The sequence below is a fragment of the Brassica rapa genome, chromosome A09, assembly GCF_000309985.2.
Source record: "Brassica rapa cultivar Chiifu-401-42 chromosome A09, CAAS_Brap_v3.01, whole genome shotgun sequence".
NCBI classification, from domain to species: domain Eukaryota; kingdom Viridiplantae; phylum Streptophyta; class Magnoliopsida; order Brassicales; family Brassicaceae; genus Brassica; species Brassica rapa.
The window spans coordinates 17765647-17787337 of record NC_024803.2 but is presented as its reverse complement, the minus strand read 5'-3'; the positions used below and the strand labels follow the sequence as shown (position 1 = coordinate 17787337).

The 21691-nt window shown below is 33.7% G+C and overlaps 1 protein-coding gene and 2 non-coding genes across 3 annotated transcripts; all 3 read right to left on the bottom strand.

The window, feature by feature from the left end:
- Nucleotides 1–694: 694 nt before the first annotated feature.
- Nucleotides 695–767, bottom strand: TRNAA-UGC. The gene has a single exon. It is a non-coding gene; the product is annotated as a tRNA-Ala (tRNA).
- Nucleotides 768–3455: 2688 nt separating this feature from the next.
- LOC103839891 (auxin-responsive protein SAUR36) lies at nucleotides 3456–13523 on the bottom strand. Its single transcript, XM_033278955.1, has one exon. It carries the CDS (start codon nucleotides 5451–5453, stop codon nucleotides 4971–4973), a length of 483 nt encoding a protein of 160 aa, XP_033134846.1. The 5' UTR covers nucleotides 5454–13523; the 3' UTR covers nucleotides 3456–4970.
- TRNAN-GUU lies at nucleotides 4164–4237 on the bottom strand. The gene has a single exon. It is a non-coding gene; the product is annotated as a tRNA-Asn (tRNA).
- Nucleotides 13524–21691: the final 8168 nt, after the last annotated feature.

Genomic DNA, 21691 nt, shown 5'->3' with positions numbered 1-21691 from the left:
TTAATTAAGGTTACTAAGATGTATAAAAAATTGCAATATAAAAACCATTTTTAGGATCGGCCAAATCTCATATGAAACCCTTATTAATAAGTTAACGGTGAATTAGCCGACCCGACCATAAGACCAAATTTTGATTAAACCAGGCAACATCAAACTTCAGCCGGTCCAAAACGGAATCAAGGCACCAAAACCCTCTGCTGTACAAACACTCCACTTTGTGTCTCGTTAAACGATAGTTCACCCTTTAGAGAAAAGCTGCTCTAATTTCTAAACTGATTAGTGGTCTGGATACAGATCTCAAGTCACCATAACGTGCATAAAGCGGATACAGCAGGAACAAGATTTACAGCTTTTTAGCTTTAAAATTTAAACTCAGACTCTTTGAAAAGATTCCAAGACGTAAAAATAAAATAAAACAAAGAGAACACTCTTGATTCATTCTACAGTTAACTCACACAACATGACCGAGCCCAAATGATAAATTCTTTAACCAAATATCAAAACAGCACGGTGAGAATTTGCACACAAAACTGATTACCGTTTAGTAATAACCGATTTACCAAAAAAGAAATATACCGGCACTAACCAGCTTCTGTATCTTGTTCATCATATGTTCCTGTGCAGCTTTTGGGTTCTCTTGAAAACCAACCAGTACATTTTTAATGAAAAAGGAAAGAAACAAAACAATTAAATTTGGAGATGCGGGGTATCGAACCCCGTGCCTCTCGCATGCAAAGCGAGCGCTCTACCATTTGAGCTACATCCCCAATTAATCATTTTTTTACCTGCAACGTTTAAACACTTCTAACGATCACCTTGTAGGTTCGAAATCAAATCTTAGACAAAATTTTCACTTCCGTATTTACCTGTTGCTCCATTGTATGGAGGTAATTGGCCAGACGGTTACTATAGAAACTTTACTATAGAATTTATGTAGAATTTAGGCTGTATGATTTTTTGATTTAACTGTAAGTGATATAGCTTTAAAATTGATTGCTTCATGAATATATTTTCTAGAGCCAAAATGATAGGACTTTAGATAATAAGGCTTTTACAGCCATTTTTTTAATTTTTGGTTGTAGCTTTAAAGAACAAGATAAAACATGATTGGTGATTTAAAGCCTGTAGATTAATATTAAAGCTAAAGTTAGCTCCTACAACTCAACCAATCACCTCCAATATGTTCTGAATATCTGGATCTTGCATTGCCTTTGCTTGTCTATCCTTCAATTCTATTGGGGCCATATCATCCTGGTTGTCTATATGCTCCACACTGACTCGGATTACATAGCTTTAATAATAAAAGAGATGCAGAAATTTCTAACACCATCAAACAACTCCTGGTTCTTAGGATCATTGTTGTAGGCACAGGGGTAACCCACGAATTGATAGATGGTTCGTTGGATGGTCTATCCTCGATATGATCTAGTGATCTATATGAACCGATTGAAGGCTGATCAAGCAAGATGTACCTGAAACGAATGCAATGGATTAAAATGAATTAAACTAAGAACAAAACAGAGAATGAGAATGTGATGGAAAGATAGAAAGGATGGCCGAAATGGTGGATGCAATGGAGCTAAGTTTGCTGGCCGTATGACACTCTCAAACTAAGCCGGTGGATGGAACAGATCGATGGATAGGGATTGACTCTCTCAATCAATGGACAAATAGGCTGACTTGAATCACACAAGACTTCCCTGGACGTGGCTTCAGTAGCACCAAGTGAATCACACACCTAGAGCTAAAGAACTAACAAAGAATTCTCAACTTTGTAAACAAAACAATTTCTTATTACTTTCAAAATGATCAAGGATGTCTTACAATGAACTATGACCCGAGTTTATATAGGCTCGAATTGGACTCAACTACAACGTTCTAATACTCTAGAAAGGAAATAAAATACAAGAAAATAAAGCTGACAGTCTTTATCTTCAATAAACTAGCCATTAGGCTGATTTGTAGCCATTCAGAAGGTCTTATCTTGTATCTTGATATCTTGGTTTTTTATCCACGAAATAAGAGTTTCTGGTTTCTGAATAAACTCACATTGAACTTGGTATCTTCTAGTTCAAAGGGAAAGAGCTATTGGTCCTTAACTCTTCCAAGCAAGAATGAATCCGAAAAACGCAAGTTACCCGAAATGAAGATCTTCTTATTCCCATGCTTGCTTGTGAATGGTAAAATCATGTAAGGCTCTTCTGGATCGTGGGATGTGTCCTCTGTATTAGGGATAAATGTCCCACATCGGATATTAGAAGGGATCCTTAGCAATATATAAGATGGATGGGCCACTCCACTTAGCACCCAATTGGTTTTAGGTTGGAAGCCCATCTAGCTTAACATGGTATCAGAGCCCGATCCACGCAGTCCAACCCGATCCACATCGATCTGGCCAAAGTTGGCCCATCGATCCTTGCCCGAACATTCTGAGATTGACGCTCAAAGAGCCATCATCTCGAGGGGGCGTATTAGGGATAAATGTCCCACATCAGATATTGGAAGGGATCCTTAGCAATATATAAGATGGATGGGCCACTCCACTTAGCACCCAATTGGTTTTAGGTTGGAAGCTCATCTAGCTTAACACTCTGGATGTCTTGGATCGTGTGGAAGTTGCCTTGGTTGAGTAATCTTGGTTTGGAGATTGTTGACCGAATTGATTTCACAATCTTTCCATAATTGGCTCCTTATAACCGGTTCTGGGAAAATGGTTATATCTTCAACTTCACTGGGCCTTTCTCCTGATTCTTGGCTTGTTTGATCCAAAAAAAGATCCCTCTTGAGATCCATAATTGAGTTTGGCCCGGGCCGCTTCTTGGTTTGGCTGATTTTCTCTTCTAAGCGCAGATACTCGCAAAAGGATGGGCTAGAAAACCTCCAACTTGTAAAATTCTCAACGTCTTCCTCCTTGAAGCTTTTCTTGTAATTCCAAGCTTCAGTGATGAATGGTTGAGCTGGCCTTCTGTGAAAATTGGTTTCATGCCAAAATTCTTTCTGGTGGTTGAGATGAACTTCTTTGAATGAACCTTGGTCGCAGGCAGCTCTATTGAGACAGTTGTGGCAGCTGTTGCTTATCTGGCCGAGCTTCGGTTCAGGTACGGTTTCTGTGCCTGCAACAATCATGCTTCAGACGTTCTTGATATGTCAATGTATCCATGGCTTTTTCGAATTCTTTGATGAAAAAAAAACTGAATCGCTCCTTTCCTACTGTATCCCTTTTTGAAACTAGAGTCAATCTCATTGCATTTCCCAGCAACTTTCAAACCCTCCGGTAGACTGGTAGTGCTCCTAGCTTTTGTGTAACAAGCAGCTATGTCGTGAAACCCGTTCAGAAGAAAAAAAGTTTGTAAACACTAATAAAACGCTCCAGGGAGGGGTTGAACCTCCGACCTTGTGGTTAACATAAAATAAGACTTATTAACTATGTTCTCTTTTTATAAAAGAAATGCATAAAAATAAACACAATATTTCAATTATGTATCGGCATGCCGTGTATAAATGTATAGTACAAGAAGAAGAAACTAAAAATATTAACAAATTTCCTGTATTTTCTTTATTCTCTTTTTTCTGATTTTTGACTATTTTTACCCTCAATTAAAAAAAAACTAGAAATATGACAAACTAGAGAATCTTGTAAGTTCTCTTTCTGATTTAAAGGTTGTAGATTAATATTAAACATAAAGTCAGCTCCTACAGTCCAACCAATCAACTATAATATGTTCCGAATATCTAGATCTTGCATTGTCTTTGCTTGTCTATCCTTCAATTCTACTGGGGCCAGATCACCTTGGTTCGCTTTGTCTATAGGCTCCACACTGACTCGATTACATAGCTTTAATAATAAAAGAGATGCAGAAATTTCTAACACCATCAAACAACTCCTGGTTCTTAGGATCATGCTTCAGACGTTCTTGATATGTCAATGTATCCATGGCTTTTTCGAATTCCTTGATGAAAAAAAAAACTGAATCGCTCCTTTCCTACTGTATCCCTTTTTGAAACTAGAGTCAATCTCAATGTGCATTTCCAAGCAACTTTCAAATCCTCCGGTAGACTCGTAGTGCTCCTAGCTTTTGTGTAACAAGCAGGCAGCAGCTATGTCGATAGTGTTGTCGTGAAACCCGTTCAGAAGAAGAAAGAGTTAGTAAACACTAATAAAACGATCCAGGGAGGGGTTGAACCTCCGACCTTGTGGTTAACAGCCACACGCTCTAACCAACTGAGCTACTGAAGCTACATGCTAAAGTTTGTTCACCATTATATATGACAAATAACTGTAATAAGAAACCGAGTTATTCAGTTAATATAACAAGGTTTTGATGGCTAACTGAGGCTTTTGTGACAATATGAGCAGAAAAATGATACATATAATTATAGGAAAAATTATTGCAATTTACACAACTATAAGGTAACACTTGACAATCTCCTTAATATAAAAGAGGGTTAATTTTAAACCCTATAAAGCATGCCACACCAGCCAAAACATTTCCAACCAATGAAATAACCACTTAATAAAAAATGTCGTCTCTAAGATTCAATAAAAAACCAAACCTATTAAGAACTAAAAAGTTGCATTCATACCACTGCAATACAGAATAACCAATCAATATTTTAGTCCATTTAGATTGCATTTAGTACAGTTAATAGTGACAAGCTATACACAAGATGTATTCGTACCACTGCAATGCCAATACAGAATAACCAATCAAACTCTTCCTATGCTACCATAAAATTGAAAATCACAGAAATCTATATAGAACTTATTAACTATGTTCTCTTTTGATAAAAGAAATGCATTAAAACAAACACAATCTTTCAATTATGTATCGGCATGCCGTGTATAAATGTATAATACAAGAAGAAGAAACTAAAAATATTAACAAATTTCCTGTATTTTCTTTATTCTCTTTTTTCTGATTTTTGACTATTTTTACCCTCAGTTAAAAAAAAACTAGAAATGTGACAAACTAGAGAATCTTGTAAGTTCTCTTCCTGCGGCAATGATCCCATGCGGCGATCCTCATCTGAACTTTCTCAAAATCAGAAACCCGACAAGGAATCGTGATCCGACCAGGTTGATGGAACCCATGAACACGCTCCGCTTGCTCCAACAATTCTCCGAACAATGGGTGATTGAAATAGATCACCGGCACTACAACGCGCCGCGTGTCACCGTCTGATTCGCCGACGTGAACCACCAAGTGTCCCTTCGGAACAGCCGTTTTTGGATCCTTACCCAGTCGGATCTGACCCTGACCCGAATCATTCTTGCCACCGCACAGTCTCTTGGCTCCATGGCTTAGACACCGTGCTAATGACCGTATTCCGGCGATCGGGTTTGTAATTCGTGACCGGTACTGACGTTTCATTGTTCGAATTCTTCTTGATCGGATCCATTTGAATATCTTGACAGATCTATGTCCAATTTTGAAACCTCTGACTCTCTTCATGCTTGTTCTAAGAATGAAAATGGGTTTGTCTGAATCGAGTTTCAACAAGTCGGGTTTGGATATTTTGGTCTCTCTGTGTTTGTTTTACGGTTGAAGAAGACTGTTTTGAGAAGGGGCAGGAAGAATCTCTTTATATAGGGCTTTGAGCTTTGGCCTTTGGATGGTAATACGTGTAATTTTTAGATGTACACTTGTACACTCTGATGGGTAGTTTTCCAAATTCAACATTTTAAATTGTTTAATTTTTGTTTTCTTTTTCATTTTCCCACAGACTGAAAATATTTTAAATTGTTTATTTTTGTTTTCTTTTTCATTTTCCCCCAGACTGAAAACATGCAAAATGATGCTACATCAATATAAAATAGATGATGAAAATTAGCATATATATATACCGGAAATATTTGGTTATTTGAATACAAAGTTGACATTTTGTTAGCGAGCAAGGTTTTCCGGGAAAAAGTATCGTCAAATATTTTTTGGTATCTCAAAAACTTAATTATGTGATGTGTTGTATTATTATTTTGTAATCTTGGATTTTATATAGATAAATAGAGATGTTACAGAAACGTTGACAAGTCATAATCATTGTAACCACTAATTAAAGCTTCTGTAAATATTTTCTAAGTATATTTTTGAAAAAGAATTTATATGTGTAGTAGTAATAACATGTTTCTTGTTGTAACCTACCATCTAGGATGATTCGATTTGATTCTCTTTTTTAACAAACTTCATTATAAGTTACGATTTGTTTGCTTTGTTTATCATAGTTAAGTCAGATTCAATCATGGTTTTGATAAGATAACTTGGAACAACGCATCTATGAATAAACGTTATAGAGATAGAGCTCAGATATACAGATATAAGGGAGATTTAAATATATACAAATGAAAGCTTGAATTAGATAATCATAAACTAAGAAGAGGTTGATCAAGACAAAAGGCATGCAACTGTGTGGTGGTGGGACGGACATAGAGTACGATTTTGTCAGCGGTCGACACGGCGCGTGCGATCTTTGTAACATGCCCCGATTCACTGCAAGTGCTTCGTTTGATTGAGAATTATTGTGTTGCATAATTATTATTTTTGTTCTATAAACATACGTTCTTTAGGTACTTTATTCTGATCTTTTAGAAAATAGAAGAAACTGCAAAACATGCATTTGTTTCTAAATATATTCGCATAATGTTTTGTCAAAATTGATGCCATCCGTTTTCTTTTTTAATGAAAGATTAGTTGACATCACAAATAATATTTCAATCCTACTATATCCATAGGTTTAAAATTAGCGACTTTTGTTTAGGTTGTAATTCATAGATGAAATTTAGAATTAATTCTCTTAGTTTGATTGGTTGTTGGTATTTGAATTTTTATTTATCTAATTAAAATTTTTAAAAGGAAACTAATCCTAGAACTACCTAATCTAATCTATATTACCATACAAACAATTAAAAATTTTAAGGATAGAAGAATTAACATAATTTTTTTATAGAAACAATTAAATACATAGATTACATTATAGAAATTTAAAATATACATTTTAATACATATGGTATGACATAAAATATTTATATTAATAGTGGATACAATAAATTATATATTACAGAAAACTAATTAACCTAAACCTAATATTTTGTTATACTCACTATATATATATATATATATATATTTTTTCTAAAATGTGTCCAATGAATGCAAAACAGTAAAATATACAATTTAAAAATATTCAATCATTTTTTCAGTGACAAATGTTGATTGTATAGTTGAATTATTACTTTCAGAAATGATTAAAGTATTTGTATATTTAAAAACAGAAAAATATATAGTAAGTCTTTTAATATAATATTAATAAATAAAAATATTTATTAGAATATAAAATTGAAAAATTGGAACATTATACTAATACAGGCTAAAGTTAATATACTCTATTAATGTAATTCTTATAGCCTTGATTATAATAAAATTATATGGTAAATTTTTAAAACAATATTAATCAATGAATATTATAATATAAATTAAAAAAACAAGAACAATATATTAATACAAAACTAGAGTTAAGACTCTTTTGATATAGTTTTGATTATAATAAAATTGACATACTTATTTTGTAATAGGAAAAAGAAAAGATACATATATAAAACATCAGTAAAAAATATTAAAACTTGTTTGTTTCATTCCTGGTTGTATTATTTGTTATTTTATACTTTTACGTACTTAGTTTTTATATGTTTGCCGAAATACATGTTGTTTACGTATTACTATAATTGTTAATTTATTATTTGTAACTATATTACTTCTAAATAAAATAAAATGGTAAGAAAATAAGCAAAAATAGAAAGTGTTATAAAATAAATTTTTTTGTTCATTAATCTTTGGTTTTGTTTTATTAATAAAAAATTATGTCATAAAAAGACTTTTTGGAAACTTATAATAAAATTCATAGAATTAACAATATATTTCAATAATCTTCTAAGATTATAAAATACCAAAACTTTTGATTTTCAATCTATTTAAAATAAAAAGATTATTTTTAATAGTTATGATTATTATTCAAAATTATAAAATTATAAACATAATATTTAATTTTCATAAAATATTTATATCCGCGAAATCGAGGGCAACCACCTAGTTTTATGTTAACTAATCAGTCATTACCCCCTTTCTCAGACAAAAACTAATCAGTCACTAATGTTGTATTCTTTAATTTGTAAAACCAGAAAATTCGGGTTAGTGTTTTTTTGTGCGTACTTTTTTTCTCTGTATGATCATGAATGCGTCTTGATGTTTGACATAACTTAGCAAAAAAAAAAAAGTTCTGATCAACTCGTAATTATTATTATTATACGTAAAAAATCATCATATTTCTCAAACAGGAGTTAATCTGAAAATCCAGACCGTTATAAAACAATTAACATTATATATTGATGAACAACCAATTTGTAATTATTTATTTGATGAACTCATACATATATAATAATAATGTGATTGTATGACTAAATCAAAGTCATGTACTAAACGCATACATATATAATTTTCTTTTTCATTCATAAATCAGTACCACACTCTGTTATGAAAAACTCTGCAAGAAACAGGACGGATGAACTTTTCTCGAAATTCCGCTAGAACATTAACTCATAACTCAAAATAGCAACCATAGTTAACTTACAACTCTTAATTTTGTTTTGTTTTTTTTTTTACTAACCCCCTTCATGCATTTGTTCCTTTTTCATTTTGTCTTACCACAGACATCTATAACTTGGTGAGGAATGTATGTGCCAATTAACATTATAGACAACTGATTTAGACAATTCGTATCTTTTTTATTAACCCAAACAAGTTTACTTAGCAACACTCACAATTTTATTTTGTTTTAAGTTCACTCAGATTTGTTAATGTGTAGAGTTCATTCTCTTAATTCTCAACCCATAAAAAAGTTTTAAAAAGCCAGAACGTGTAACGTTCGATGTATATCTATTACCTGTGGAAAGCGTAATACAATGCGTAGAGAATAATGAATGGTCAAGGCGTAACTTAAAACCACACACGTTTTTATACTTTTTTGTTTTTTCGTCGCACACTTCCATATTTTCTTCTCTTTTCTCCATCCACTATTTCAAAAGAAAACGATATACTCCGGTTACCACGATACATTTAACCAGAACAATTGAAAACGTGTTAATTTAGTTGGGAAAAGAAGAAAGAAATTCCGAACCTTTACAGAAGAGAGAGATAGAAACTAACAATATTATGTACTTGTGTTTACCTAATATTGAAACATGCATATACGTTTGTCATTTGTTCTTATCTTCTGATGCTATGTAAATTTAATATTCTATAAAAGTTTGAATCCTATTCACACATACATCACAACAGATGCCAGTATGAAGGACGATAATGTTTTGTAAGAAAGTTAACACTTGGCTTGAAATTCCTGGAATCCAACATATGTCGTAATAATGGAGCAAAATGTAAATCCGTTATTTCAATAGCATTTAGGAGGGTGTATTGCACAAAAAGTTTTAGAGGATTTTAGTTTTTTTACCCAAATTCATTGTTATTCAATTTTTGAAGATTCTGGTGGTGGCGAAGCTTTGTTTCGGAGGTTACAACGAAAGTTTAGAACAATTTGACATTTTAATGAATAATTTTGTTCTTCTCAAATAGTAAGAGGAAAAAGAATAAAACAACAGATAGAATCCAAAAATAAAAGAAAAAAAAATCACGTCAGAGAAACAATAATAGAGAAACTATGGAAACGTAAAGAAGAAGGAATCATAGTCTCTGGTTCCGATATCAACAAAACCCTAGAACAATACGAACAAACCCTCAAGTTACATTACCATCATCACCATTCACCACCAATGCCATTACCACCATCGAAAGATTCATGAATCCAACTCGCCTGTTCGCCGATGATGATATCTTCTGTGCTCTGAAACAACAACAAAACAAAGCACGAGATTGATGAACTTGAATTGTCTAAACTATTGAATGAATTGGAAAAGTTTAGAAAAGCTAGTCGATACTGACTAGAAGATATCAAATGATCAATAACTTTTCTGTGGGAGGAAACGGCCAATTTCACCACTCTTCCATTGTTCTCATATGCGAACATTTGAATCAAGCCTAAAACAACATGAACTGGCTCGTCTATCAACAATAAAAGACTCTTTTTGACCTATATGTGACAACATCAGATAAATCATGAAACATAGCAAACCAAAGTCTTGTACGAACCAGAATCATACAGAAACGCATACAAATTAAATTTAGCAACTAGCAACTCTGTAAACATAAGAAACACTATTTAAACTTTATAGGATTTTTAACACTAAAACCTCTCAACTAAGTTTGTTTCGGATAAAAACTCTTCAAACTAAGTATTTAGTGAAATAATCTCCAAACTAATTTTATTTAATTAATTAAACCCTTTTGTCTACAGTGTGGGTCATAATTACTGATACAATCGGTAAATCTTTAGTTTAGGAGTTTTTACATTAAATAAACATAGTTGAGGGTTTTACCATTGAAAAATCAAAAATATAAAAATATAATAACATTAACTAAAAATTAGTAACTTAATTTTTTTCAGAATTATCATTCTTTAAATTAATGCAAATAAATGAGTTTGATTTCTTTTAAAATCAACATTATCTATGTATAAATTGAAAATGTAAAATACCAGAAAATATAATAAAAATTATCTAAAGATTTACTAGTAGTAGTAGTAATTCTTTTGACAGGCACTAGATATAAACTAATTATCTAAAAATCTAGTAACTAACATTTTCAAAACTAGCACATCAAATAAATTATGCTGCATCAATGAGATATATTTATTTTAAAATCCATTATATGTGGGAGCTAAAACTCACAATTATATTTAATGTGAATGGAGTAAGGTTTAGTCAGACTAGGCTATATTCACATTAAATTGTTAGTTGCGGGTTTTAGCTCCCACGTATAATTTGAATTTTAAAATAAATCTATCACATCAATGCAGCATAATTGATCTGAAGTGCTAATTTTGAAAATGTTTGTCACTAATTTTTAAATAATTATTTTATCTCTATTGTCGGTCAAAAGAACCACTAATACCGGCAAAAATTTATATACTTTTTATTTTATTTTGTGGTTTTTTAATTTTAATTTATACATAAATGTTGATTTCAAAATAAATCAAACTCATCTATTTGCATAAACTTTCAAAATGCTAATTTTAAAATTTTAAGTTACTAATTTTTAGATAATGTTTTTATATTTTCACATATTTTAGAATATTTTAGATCTTTAATGGAAAATCCCTTGACTATCTTTATTTAATGTAAAAATCTCTAAACTAAAGATTTATCGGTAGTAGTGATAGTTATGACCGGCACTGTAGACAGAGGATTTAATTCATTAAATAAAGTTAGTTTGGGGGATATTTCACTAAATACTTAGTTTGGGAGTATTTACTCAAAAAATGTATTTGAGGGTTTTAACGTTATAAATCTATTTTCAAAACATAACAACATTAATATTCACCAAATAAAATAGTTATATTAGATTAATTATTTGATTTAATTATTCGTGTAATAGATAATTATTCTAAGTATTCAATAATATTTTAGCATGTTTTGGATACATATAAAAGATTTAGATCGGGTTTGGTACAAGTTATTTTTTGAGATTTTAAATTTTCAAATTTTTGGATATCCATTTGGGTTTGGGTAAAACCCATAACCCGAAATACCGTAAAAATTAATTTGGTATTATGTCAGGTTCGGATCAATTCGAATTCATTTTTATCGGGTTGGGTCTGGATCGAATTTTTGGATTCAGTTTATTTGTGCAGCCCTAAGTGATATACATTCTAATAGTTATAAATCAAATTTATATTTAAATAAAAAAAGAAAAAAAAACTATTAAGAAGACAAAAATGAATAGTTGGTCCGGTTCCTTTGCAAACGAAGTTCAGAATCAACAAGGGTTCGTAGAACGAAGGGAGTGTACAAATGATTTTTCAAACCACTTTCTTGTTCGTAACGAGGGAAAAATAAAATTGAGTTCTTCACGAAGTTAGAAAAAAAAAGACTTTCCGTATGGCCTCCTTGTTTTAAGACATTATGGCTTTGCCAAACAAAGCAATGCCAAGAGAATAACTGACTAAGCTGTGCGATGAGGGTCATTCTAACCGTGCATCTTTGCTTTGCATGGTTCGACAAAAGAAATAGGTGGGAAATGGACCGAGAAAATAATGCTTTGTGAATCCAATTACTTTGACAAAAATATATGAAAAATCAGTGCTATCGAGGAACATTTTATAGAAAGAAAAGAAAAAGAGCAAATCACAATATTTTGATTAACTAAATTTTGTTAAAATATAAAATCACCAAAAACCTACACATACACGTATTTGATTACTTACAATAAATAGCCTTGAATTTCCATTTCATAAAAAATGTAATTATTTAAAAATTAAAATTTAATAATTTCGGAATAAGATTTAGCAGTATTAAAAGAAATCTTATTACATAAAGAAGAAGGCATCTCTCTTTTCCTTGCACCACGTCACTAATTCTTCTCTTTTCAGCATGACACGTGTATTCTTCTTTTATTCTTGCTTTTCGTTTGTCTTCTGTTTGGGTCTTACGGATTTGATTTCTTTGGGCTAACCCCATTTGTTCAAGTTGGCTGATAGAAATAATGATAGGAGCCCAATATTGACAGTCTTCGTCTTCGAGAACTACGACCATCCACTTTTAGGGTTCATTATGTTTTCGAACCTCAAATTGTTGAAACCAATATGGAGTTTCGGGAGTGTTATGCAAGACAAAACTAAAACCAAGTAAGCAATTTTCAAACTAAAATCAAGTTTCTTATATAGGATCGGAGTACCAAAATCTCAGACCTTGATTTTTCGAACGGACAACATCAAAAGGGTGCATCGCAAACTGTGGCTACCGCAGGCCGCAGCTGTGGTTTCCCACTGCCAAAGCTCCGCCATCAGCTAATAGTTAGATGCAATCAAATTGAACGCAATTTGGTTACAGAGTTAATCAGAGACACATCTGACCCGTAAAACAAGCGAAAGGAAAGATGATAAAAGTTTCTGTCATCCTCCGGTGTATTGCGGCTACGTTACAAATATTTTGTTGGCTTAACCGGAGCTATTCTGACGAACCCTATTCCAAATCCACCTTCCATGGTGTAAGACTTGAGAAGGTGCGAGTGAGGGGATGTTGCGTCACGGCGGTAGTTATCGAAGTGTAATGAGAGTTGTTGCAGGCAGCCAAAGATTGAAGGACAGGCATTGAGACGGTAATTGACGAATCAGAGCGTCTGAAGCTTTGATCCATCATTGAGAAAAATCTTATGTCTTTAGAGAGTTTCAGGGGAACATATTTAAGATGATAAAGGCAAGCAAGATGATGAACAGTCAAGGCAAGCCAAACCTAGCCAAATGCTACGGGATATTTCCTTTTTCGGTTGCAATTTTAATTTCTTAGATGGACTGTGACCAATTCTCAACTTATGATTTGTGGTCACAGCTAGAGAAGCAATATGAGCTCATAAGTGATGTATTTTCAGGTATGACTTTTTAGATTCCAGTCCACAAATCACCTTGGCATCTTGATCCCTACTCTAAGCCTTATATTCTACAAATTTTCAGTCGATCATCTCTTATTTTATGGATTGTTGGAGCCTGTGATTTTGATTTTTCATAGTATTGTGTTTTCTGCAGCTTTGTGAAAATTATCTGAATACGTAAGCAATTTATTGGAGATTGATGCATTTTTGGCCCATCATAAGACACACTTAAGGAAGTCACAGAGTCATGGAGGCAGTCATCTGTATACGTAAGCAATTTACGATTCTGTATTATATTTATCTTTTGATGGTATGTATGTCTAAATGTTTGTCAAACTTGAGGGGTGGATAGATAAGAAGGTTTTTGATCCTTGATAGTTGTGGGATGCTATACCGTTACTGCAAACCTATGGGAGAAGGGCTCCATCAGGAGGACAGGTTGTTGAGAAAGACCCTACAGAAGCCGCAAAAGAGGATTATGAAATAACAGAGAATATCACGGACATTGACCCTCTAGGAAACAGGGTTATAGATGATGTTTTCAAGCGTAGAAGAACAAAGGAAGGGAAACTTAAAAGGTTAAAGGTAAAACCCCATTCTTACATGTTTTCTTCTACTCTTCTTTGATGAAAAATTGATTCATAGGTTTCTTCGTTTGAATATATGTGAATTAATGTCAGGAAGAGTAGAAGACCATGCCAAGTGAACCACCAAGATACTTCTTCATACGCATATAGTTGATGAGAACTTCGAAGTGTTTGCCATTGGTGTATTTCTTCTATAGGTCATAACCAGTCGTGGAGCTGTTGATACAACAGAAGCGATGCCGGCGGTGATTGTGAATGCACGCTATTTTCAGGATCACACAGCCACCTCATACCTCAACAAACTCATCCGCCACGGGCAACTCCTAACGGAGTGAGTAGAAACAATCAAATAAAACTTAATGTCTGATAACTAATGTGCTTATGCCTCGCCTTAGACCCCTTGACTGAATTTTGCTTATAGTCTCCATTGGTTGCTTTTTTTATTTCGTCAACCAAACGGTGAATATTACAAAAATGTGTCTCAATGTTTTTAACTGATCTTTGTTTAGTCTCAACCCCGAAGGAGTTGTCAATATTCTACAAAGTATTCAGATAAAATGAGGCGTTAAACATATGGACCTTATTATCAACAAGCTCTGCTTCTTTATGAAACTTTGTGGCCAAGTACATGGAAATATAGATTTAGTTTTGTTTTGTATATGGTTAAGTATAAGACATTGTTTCAATTACGAATTCTGAAGACATTGTTATGTTTAATGAAACTTTGTGAATGATAGCGTGTGTCCCACTAAAATAAATTATCATTACTATTAAGTATTAAGTATTGACCCCAAATTTTTTTTTAATAATGGGCATCGCTTTTGATTAACCTCGGTTAACTCCCGTTACCAAGATAATTTATCAAAAATTGTTGTCTCAAGTCTATCAACAGTCATACTATTATATTTTTCCATCGTATATATTTAATTATACAACTAAGTTTGTGTAATGTTCAACTTTACACTAGAGCATTACCAATAGATAAATATTGAGAACCTGTTACAAATTCTAGAAAATTCCTATTTGTTTCTCAACTCCCTTCTCCATTTTTAAAACTGTTTCTAAAACAACCGAGATATGTTTCTACTCTGACATACAAACAATATTGCAACATTATATTATTTTTTCTACATGTCTACATTGTCTATTACATATTTGTATGCAATGAGTTACAATTAGTGATACCGAGATAACGTTATATTATCTTCTACACAATACCCATGACTAATATATCTACATGTGTGTGATGCAATGAGTTACATATAAGAATTTGATTAATAATCATGGTTAAACTTCCACAGATCATGGGTGAACTAAATATAAATATATTTATTGTTCTTAATAGTTTAAATATTATGTATAAGAGAAAAGAAATAACTATAAAAAGTTTTTATTATCATATCCAGTTACTTTCTTTTATAGCCATATAAAATGAATATTAAAAACAATAAAATGAAGCCATTAACATTTTAATAGATTTTTCTTTAAAAGATAAGATAATATTTGTCTAATAATAATAACAACACAAATAATTAAAGTAAATGTTATTTTAATTGATAATAAAATGAGATTTTCAGAATTTTCATTACAATTTAAAATATTTTTAAATGATTTATTCATTCACATGCTCGTCCGTAGGGCGGGTTTACCCTAGTAAACTATAATAACAAACCTTTTAACAATATCTAATTAATATCATTGTAAAGTTCAGTTACATCTTGATCATTAATACGGCAATAGAGATCTTTTTAGACAAAAATTAAGTCAAATGATTTATACAAAATTTTGACAGAATTAGTGCAACTATAAAACCCACAAATATTTTGTCTACTCTTATTGCCAATATATATATATATATATATTTAAACTTCCGTCTTTGCAATTGAAATCTCAAAATAAAAAGAACTAGACTTTGATCCACACATCCGTGCGAGTAATTTTTATTTTATAAATATAATTTTTTCATATTATATTTTGTATATAATCATTTTTGATGATATATTATTGTGATTTTCAAAATAAATAAATAGATAATATGTAGTTGTAGATATAAAGTTTAATATATGTTAACAGTTTCATTTTTATATAAAAATGTTACCCAATTTATTAATTTTAATTTTTATAAACTGTGAATGATATTCTAATTCCTTTAAAAGGTGAATTATATTTTTTAAATGAAAATATCAATCTATTTATGTTCATTTACCAATTTAATATAACTTTCATATTTAATTCATTTATTACTTCTATTTAATAAAATATGGACTATAATTATAAAATTTGTAAAAATATCATATATTTTATTATATTTTGTTTTTTTATACATTTTATATAAAATTAGTTTATAGTAATATTATATTACTAATTACAAAATTAATCATTCATTAATTATAAAAGATTTAAATTTTTATAAGATTTGGTTAGATTTTTTTTCTCAACAGATTTTATTATAACTAAAAAGAAAATTAATTTACAGTTAAATTGATTTATTATTAATATCCTTATAATTATTTAGATTCTTTAGAAATGTTAATGCAAAAAATCAAATAGATATATGGACCTAATATGACTATTTTATAGTAAATAAAAATGGTACGTCTCTTTTAATATAGAAGATTCAGGTACACTGTAGATATCGTTAATGTTTAAAGCATTTTTTTCCTATCGTTTCATAGATAGATTTTCCAGAAATAGTAGAAAACTGTACGTTACCTCAGGATTGTGTAATGTTGTAATGCTTTGAATATGTGTTTCATCTACAATGCACACTCCATTTCAGAAATATGTTTTCAACACTTTAGAGTTGTAGATAAACATTAGTTATCTAGAATACTAAAGTGGCCATTTCTGAAAAGTTGTATCTAGCGTTTTGATGTTTTAAGAAACTTGAATCTGTTGGGCCTTAGTTATTTGAGGCCTAATAATGTCAGGGTTTCTAGAACATATGAAATAAGTAGATAACTATATATATATATATATATATTTGTACTCCCTCTAAATCAAACTAGCTGCTGAAATAGAGAGCAATTTGATATGTTCTTCTTGTAGACAGATTTTTGTAAATCTTCCATTAATAAAAGTCTATCTTTGCTATGTGAAGATATCCTATTGGTGAACCAAGTTAAATCTTTGTGTTCTTTTTGATGATTGTGTTTATCCATCTGTGTGTTTGGCATATCTTCTTCTTGCATCTGTCAAAACATGTAAGTACAAAATTAAATACAAAAAATTGTACGACCAAATTTTTCTAGCAAGTGGGCTATCATAACAGAAACTAATGGTTTGGATTCATGGTGTCACTAGGTTGAAAAAAATCTTCAAAATCATTGGAAACCCATGGAAGAAGAATGAAATTGCAAATGAGAAAAATTATCTCCCTAGGGACATTCTATTTCTCATACTATCTTGCCTTTCTATGAAAGACAACATTCGTGCTTCTGCTGTTTGTAAGACATGGCATGATATAGCTGTTTCTGTTCGAGATCGCTCTCCCTTGCTTGTGTATTTTAATGCAAGACTTTGTCAATCCAAAAAGGGGTGGTTACTCATGGAACATTACCATGAAGGCATTAAGAGATTATTCTTCTTTAATCCATTTACTCGAGAGCACATAACGTTGCCAAGTTTGATAGCAACTGGAGCCTTTGGAGCAGCAGAATTCGCTCTCTTGTGCTCCTACAAGCAAAGGTTTTGTGGTGTGTTGCATTAGTAATCGCACACCATATCGTTTTCTCATCCACACCTGGAATGTCGGTGCAGCTAAATGGGTCACCGAGGAAGTCAATAAACTGGCACCTTCTAAATTTTATGGAAATAACAATATTGTATTCTTTGATGGTTATTTTTGGTTTCCTGATCAAAATGGGCTAGGGGTTTACGATCCAATTGCACGTACCTGGGATACTCTTTATGTGCCACTTCCGAACCTAAGCCCATATCTCAGATCTCTTAGAAACACAAAGAGTTATAAGAACAACTTTTCTTATTAGCTTTAGAAACTACTCAAAACTAAAGCTCTCAATATGTTTCACTTAGATCATATGGAACACCTCTCCATTAGACCTATATTTATATGAAAGACAATTCCCTTTAACATGTGGGATATGGAAAACACAAACCTAACCTAAATAGAAACTTCCTTTTCCTATTTCTAGGTTTCCTTATTGTGTTTATCTTAACATATTAAACATCTAATAATATGTTAAGTTTCCACAAGCTTGGAATTATCCAACATTCACCCCCTTAATTCCAACTTGAATTAGGGAGATCAATTTCTTGAACTCCGATTAAGCTCCTCATTTGCTTGAACTCAATCATCAAGTAATCATCCTCCACCACACCATGGTGTGCGAATCCACCCATTGAATTCACATCTTTCTCAAGGTTAGACCGGATGCTCTCCTTGCTTCTGTACCGCTCCTTCTTAGAATCGGCCCAGTTCTTGTAGAACCTTCTCTTGACCTCTTCACTTAAGTTGCGATGAGTCTTGTGGCTGAAGCTCACTGTGATGATAACTCTGGTCACATCCGCCATCTTGCGTATGTGAGCTCTGGAAAGGATGTCGGCCTTCTGCTCAACACCCAACTGATTTATCTCTGGTTCATCTTCAGCCTTTGAGAACCTTGACTCCATTGGTACGTGCATTGTGTCACACGCTTCCACCTTTGTGTCACACACTCCTCCGTGAGTCGTGTTGCACACTCCCATCTTTGTGTCACACAGGATTCCTTGAGTCGTGTTGCACACTCCTACGTGAGTCGTGTTACACACTTCCATCTTTGTGTCACACAGGATTCCTTGAGCATACCTCTCTTGCTTAATTCTGATTATGTCTGCTCCTTGAATCACCTCTATACCAACGTAGTACGTTAGCTTACCTAGATCTGACATCTCGAACTTCTTAGACATCTCCTCCTTGAATTGCCTAATCACCTTAAGCGAAGTTCCTGTCACAAATAGATCATCAACGTAGATGGCTATGATCAAGACGTCTCCTCCTTGAGTCTTGCAGTACACTAATGGTTCCTTTATGCACTTCTCAAATCTCATCTCCTTGAGAACCTGATCAAGTTTCACACTCCATGCTCTGGGTGCCTGGCGTAACACATGCAACGTCTTGTGTAACACACACACTCGATCCTCTTCTCTTTTCTTCTCAGAACCAGTCGGTCTATCTACAAGCTCCCATATCTTGTTTCTTGTGATAGACTCCAACTCGTCTTCCATAGCTTCAACCCAATCTTCTTCACATGATAGGTTGAACTCATCTGAGGCAATCTCTCCTCCTCTATCGGTGCATCCTAGATTGAACACATCTGAGGCAACCTCTCCTCCTCTATCGGTGCAACCTAGATTGAACATAGCTGAGGCACGCTCTCCTCCTCTATCGGTGTGAAATCTTTTGAACCGATAGAATGCCTCACCATTATCTGCTGGCGTTGGTGGTGCACTTATTCCACACAAATCTCCAAGCAATAATCCTAATGGCTTTGATGTACAAACCATGGCCTTAGTCGGGAATGAATCTCTGATTTGCTTCCCTGCGAAACATGTGTCACACACGCCTTCTTCGTGTGTTACACTTGGGAATGAGTGTCTCGTTTGCTTCCTTGTGAGACATGTGTCACACACGCCTTCTTCGTGTGTTACATTCTGCATTCCTACGACCATCTCCTTTCTTACCATGTTCATCACTCCATTGCATATATGTCCTTGTCGAGCATGCCACCTCCATGTAGCATCATCGTCCCTGACATGTAAACATTCCGGGTAGCTTATCTCCATAGGGGTCTTGTAGAGACGGTTTGGAGATCTTGTCACACGAACTAGCAACCTTCCATGCGAATCTGTGAGCGTTAAGTAGACATCTTTCATGTTAACCTCACATCCGTTCTCTGTTGCTTGCCCAAGACTCAATATATTGTGCTTCAGATCGGGTATGTAGTATATGTCCTTGAGTGCCTTCTTCTCTCCAGTCTTGCACACAAAAGTAACCACACCCTTTCCTACAATGTCAACACACGATCCATCACCAAACTTCACCTTCCCTTTGGTGTTGAGATTCAAACTCGAAAAAACTCCTTATTCCCTGTCATGTGATTGCTCGCTCCATTATCCAAATACCAGACACTTGCATCGCCTTTGTTGATATCAAGATTCTTCGGAATCACCTTATCTTCGTTCAAAAACACCACCTCGTGTACATAGAGTGCATCGGCCTCTTCTGTCTCGTTTAGGTTGGTTTCTTGATCCTTCTCTGACTTCTCGGGACAGACAGTTGCGTAGTGACCAGGCTTGTCACATCTCCAACATATCAGCTTTGAGCGATTCTTTTCCGAGTTGTTATCTTCGGTGTGTGACGCACGGTTTTGGTTGTGTGACCTACCTCGACCTCTGCCTCTACCGTTCCTTCCTCTTCCTCTACCACGGGAATTCTCATAGCCCCTCTGACTATGCTCTTCATTGTTCGAAAACATTAGCTTCCCTTGGTCTTCTTTCTGAGTTTCTTCTCCTACACGCTCCTCGTACGCCTTAAGCCTTCTAACTATGTCTTCAAACCCCGTCGAGTTGAGATCTAGGACTTGCTCAAGTGATGCTACGATCTGGATATACTTGTGTCTTGGAAGACCCTTCAAGAACTTCTTGACCATCTTGGATTCTTCTATGTTTTCCCCCAAAGAGGTTGCTTTGGATGATAGGCCCGATATCTTCCCCGCGAAGTCATCGACCGTATCTGAATCATCCATCTTCAACCTATCAAACTCTGTCATCAATGTCTGAAGTCTCGCCTCCCTTACACGATCAGCTCTTAGGTGTCGTGACTTGATGGCGTTCCAGATCTCTTTTGATGCGGTTTGTTCTCCCACCTGGAGAATCAAAGTCTCTGGAACAGATTGAAACAAAAGAGCTATCGCAACATCGTTCTTCTTTTGATCATCTGAACCGGGTTCGATTGTGTCCCACACTTCATGAACACGTAGTAGAACCTTCATCCTCATCGACCAAACTGTGTAGTTTGTCGATGACAACATCGGACATTGGATGGATGTAGATCCAAAGTCCTTCGTGCGTGGAGCCCTAGTCACGTCAGCCATCTTGCCGTCGCGATCTCTTGTTCACAAGCACCAGGATCTTAAGCTACAACTTAAGCTTAGATCGAGTCTCCAACCTGGCTCTGATACCAATTCAGATCTCTTAGAAACACAAAGAGTTATAAGAACAACTTTTCTTATTAGCTTTAGAAACTACTCAAAACTAAAGCTCTCAATATGTTTCACTTAGATCATATGGAACACCTCTCCATTAGACCTATATTTATATGAAAGACAATTCCCTTTAACATGTGGGATATGGAAAACACAAACCTAACCTAAATAGAAACTTCCTTTTCCTATTTCTAGGTTTCTTTATTGTGTTTATCTTAACATATTAAACATCTAATAATATGTTAAGTTTCCACAAGCTTGGAATTATCCAACAATATCTCATGTGGATAACCGAATACCAAGGAAACATATATCTAGTAGATTCGGTCTCCAGTAGAGGGCAGATGAGAGTAATCATGTTTAGACTTAACCGGTT

Excerpts from the sequence above, each read along its gene's own strand:
- LOC103839891 (XM_033278955.1), bottom strand. The coding sequence starts at position 5,453 with ATGAAGAGAGTCAGAGGTTTCAAAATTGGACATAGATCTGTCAAGATA.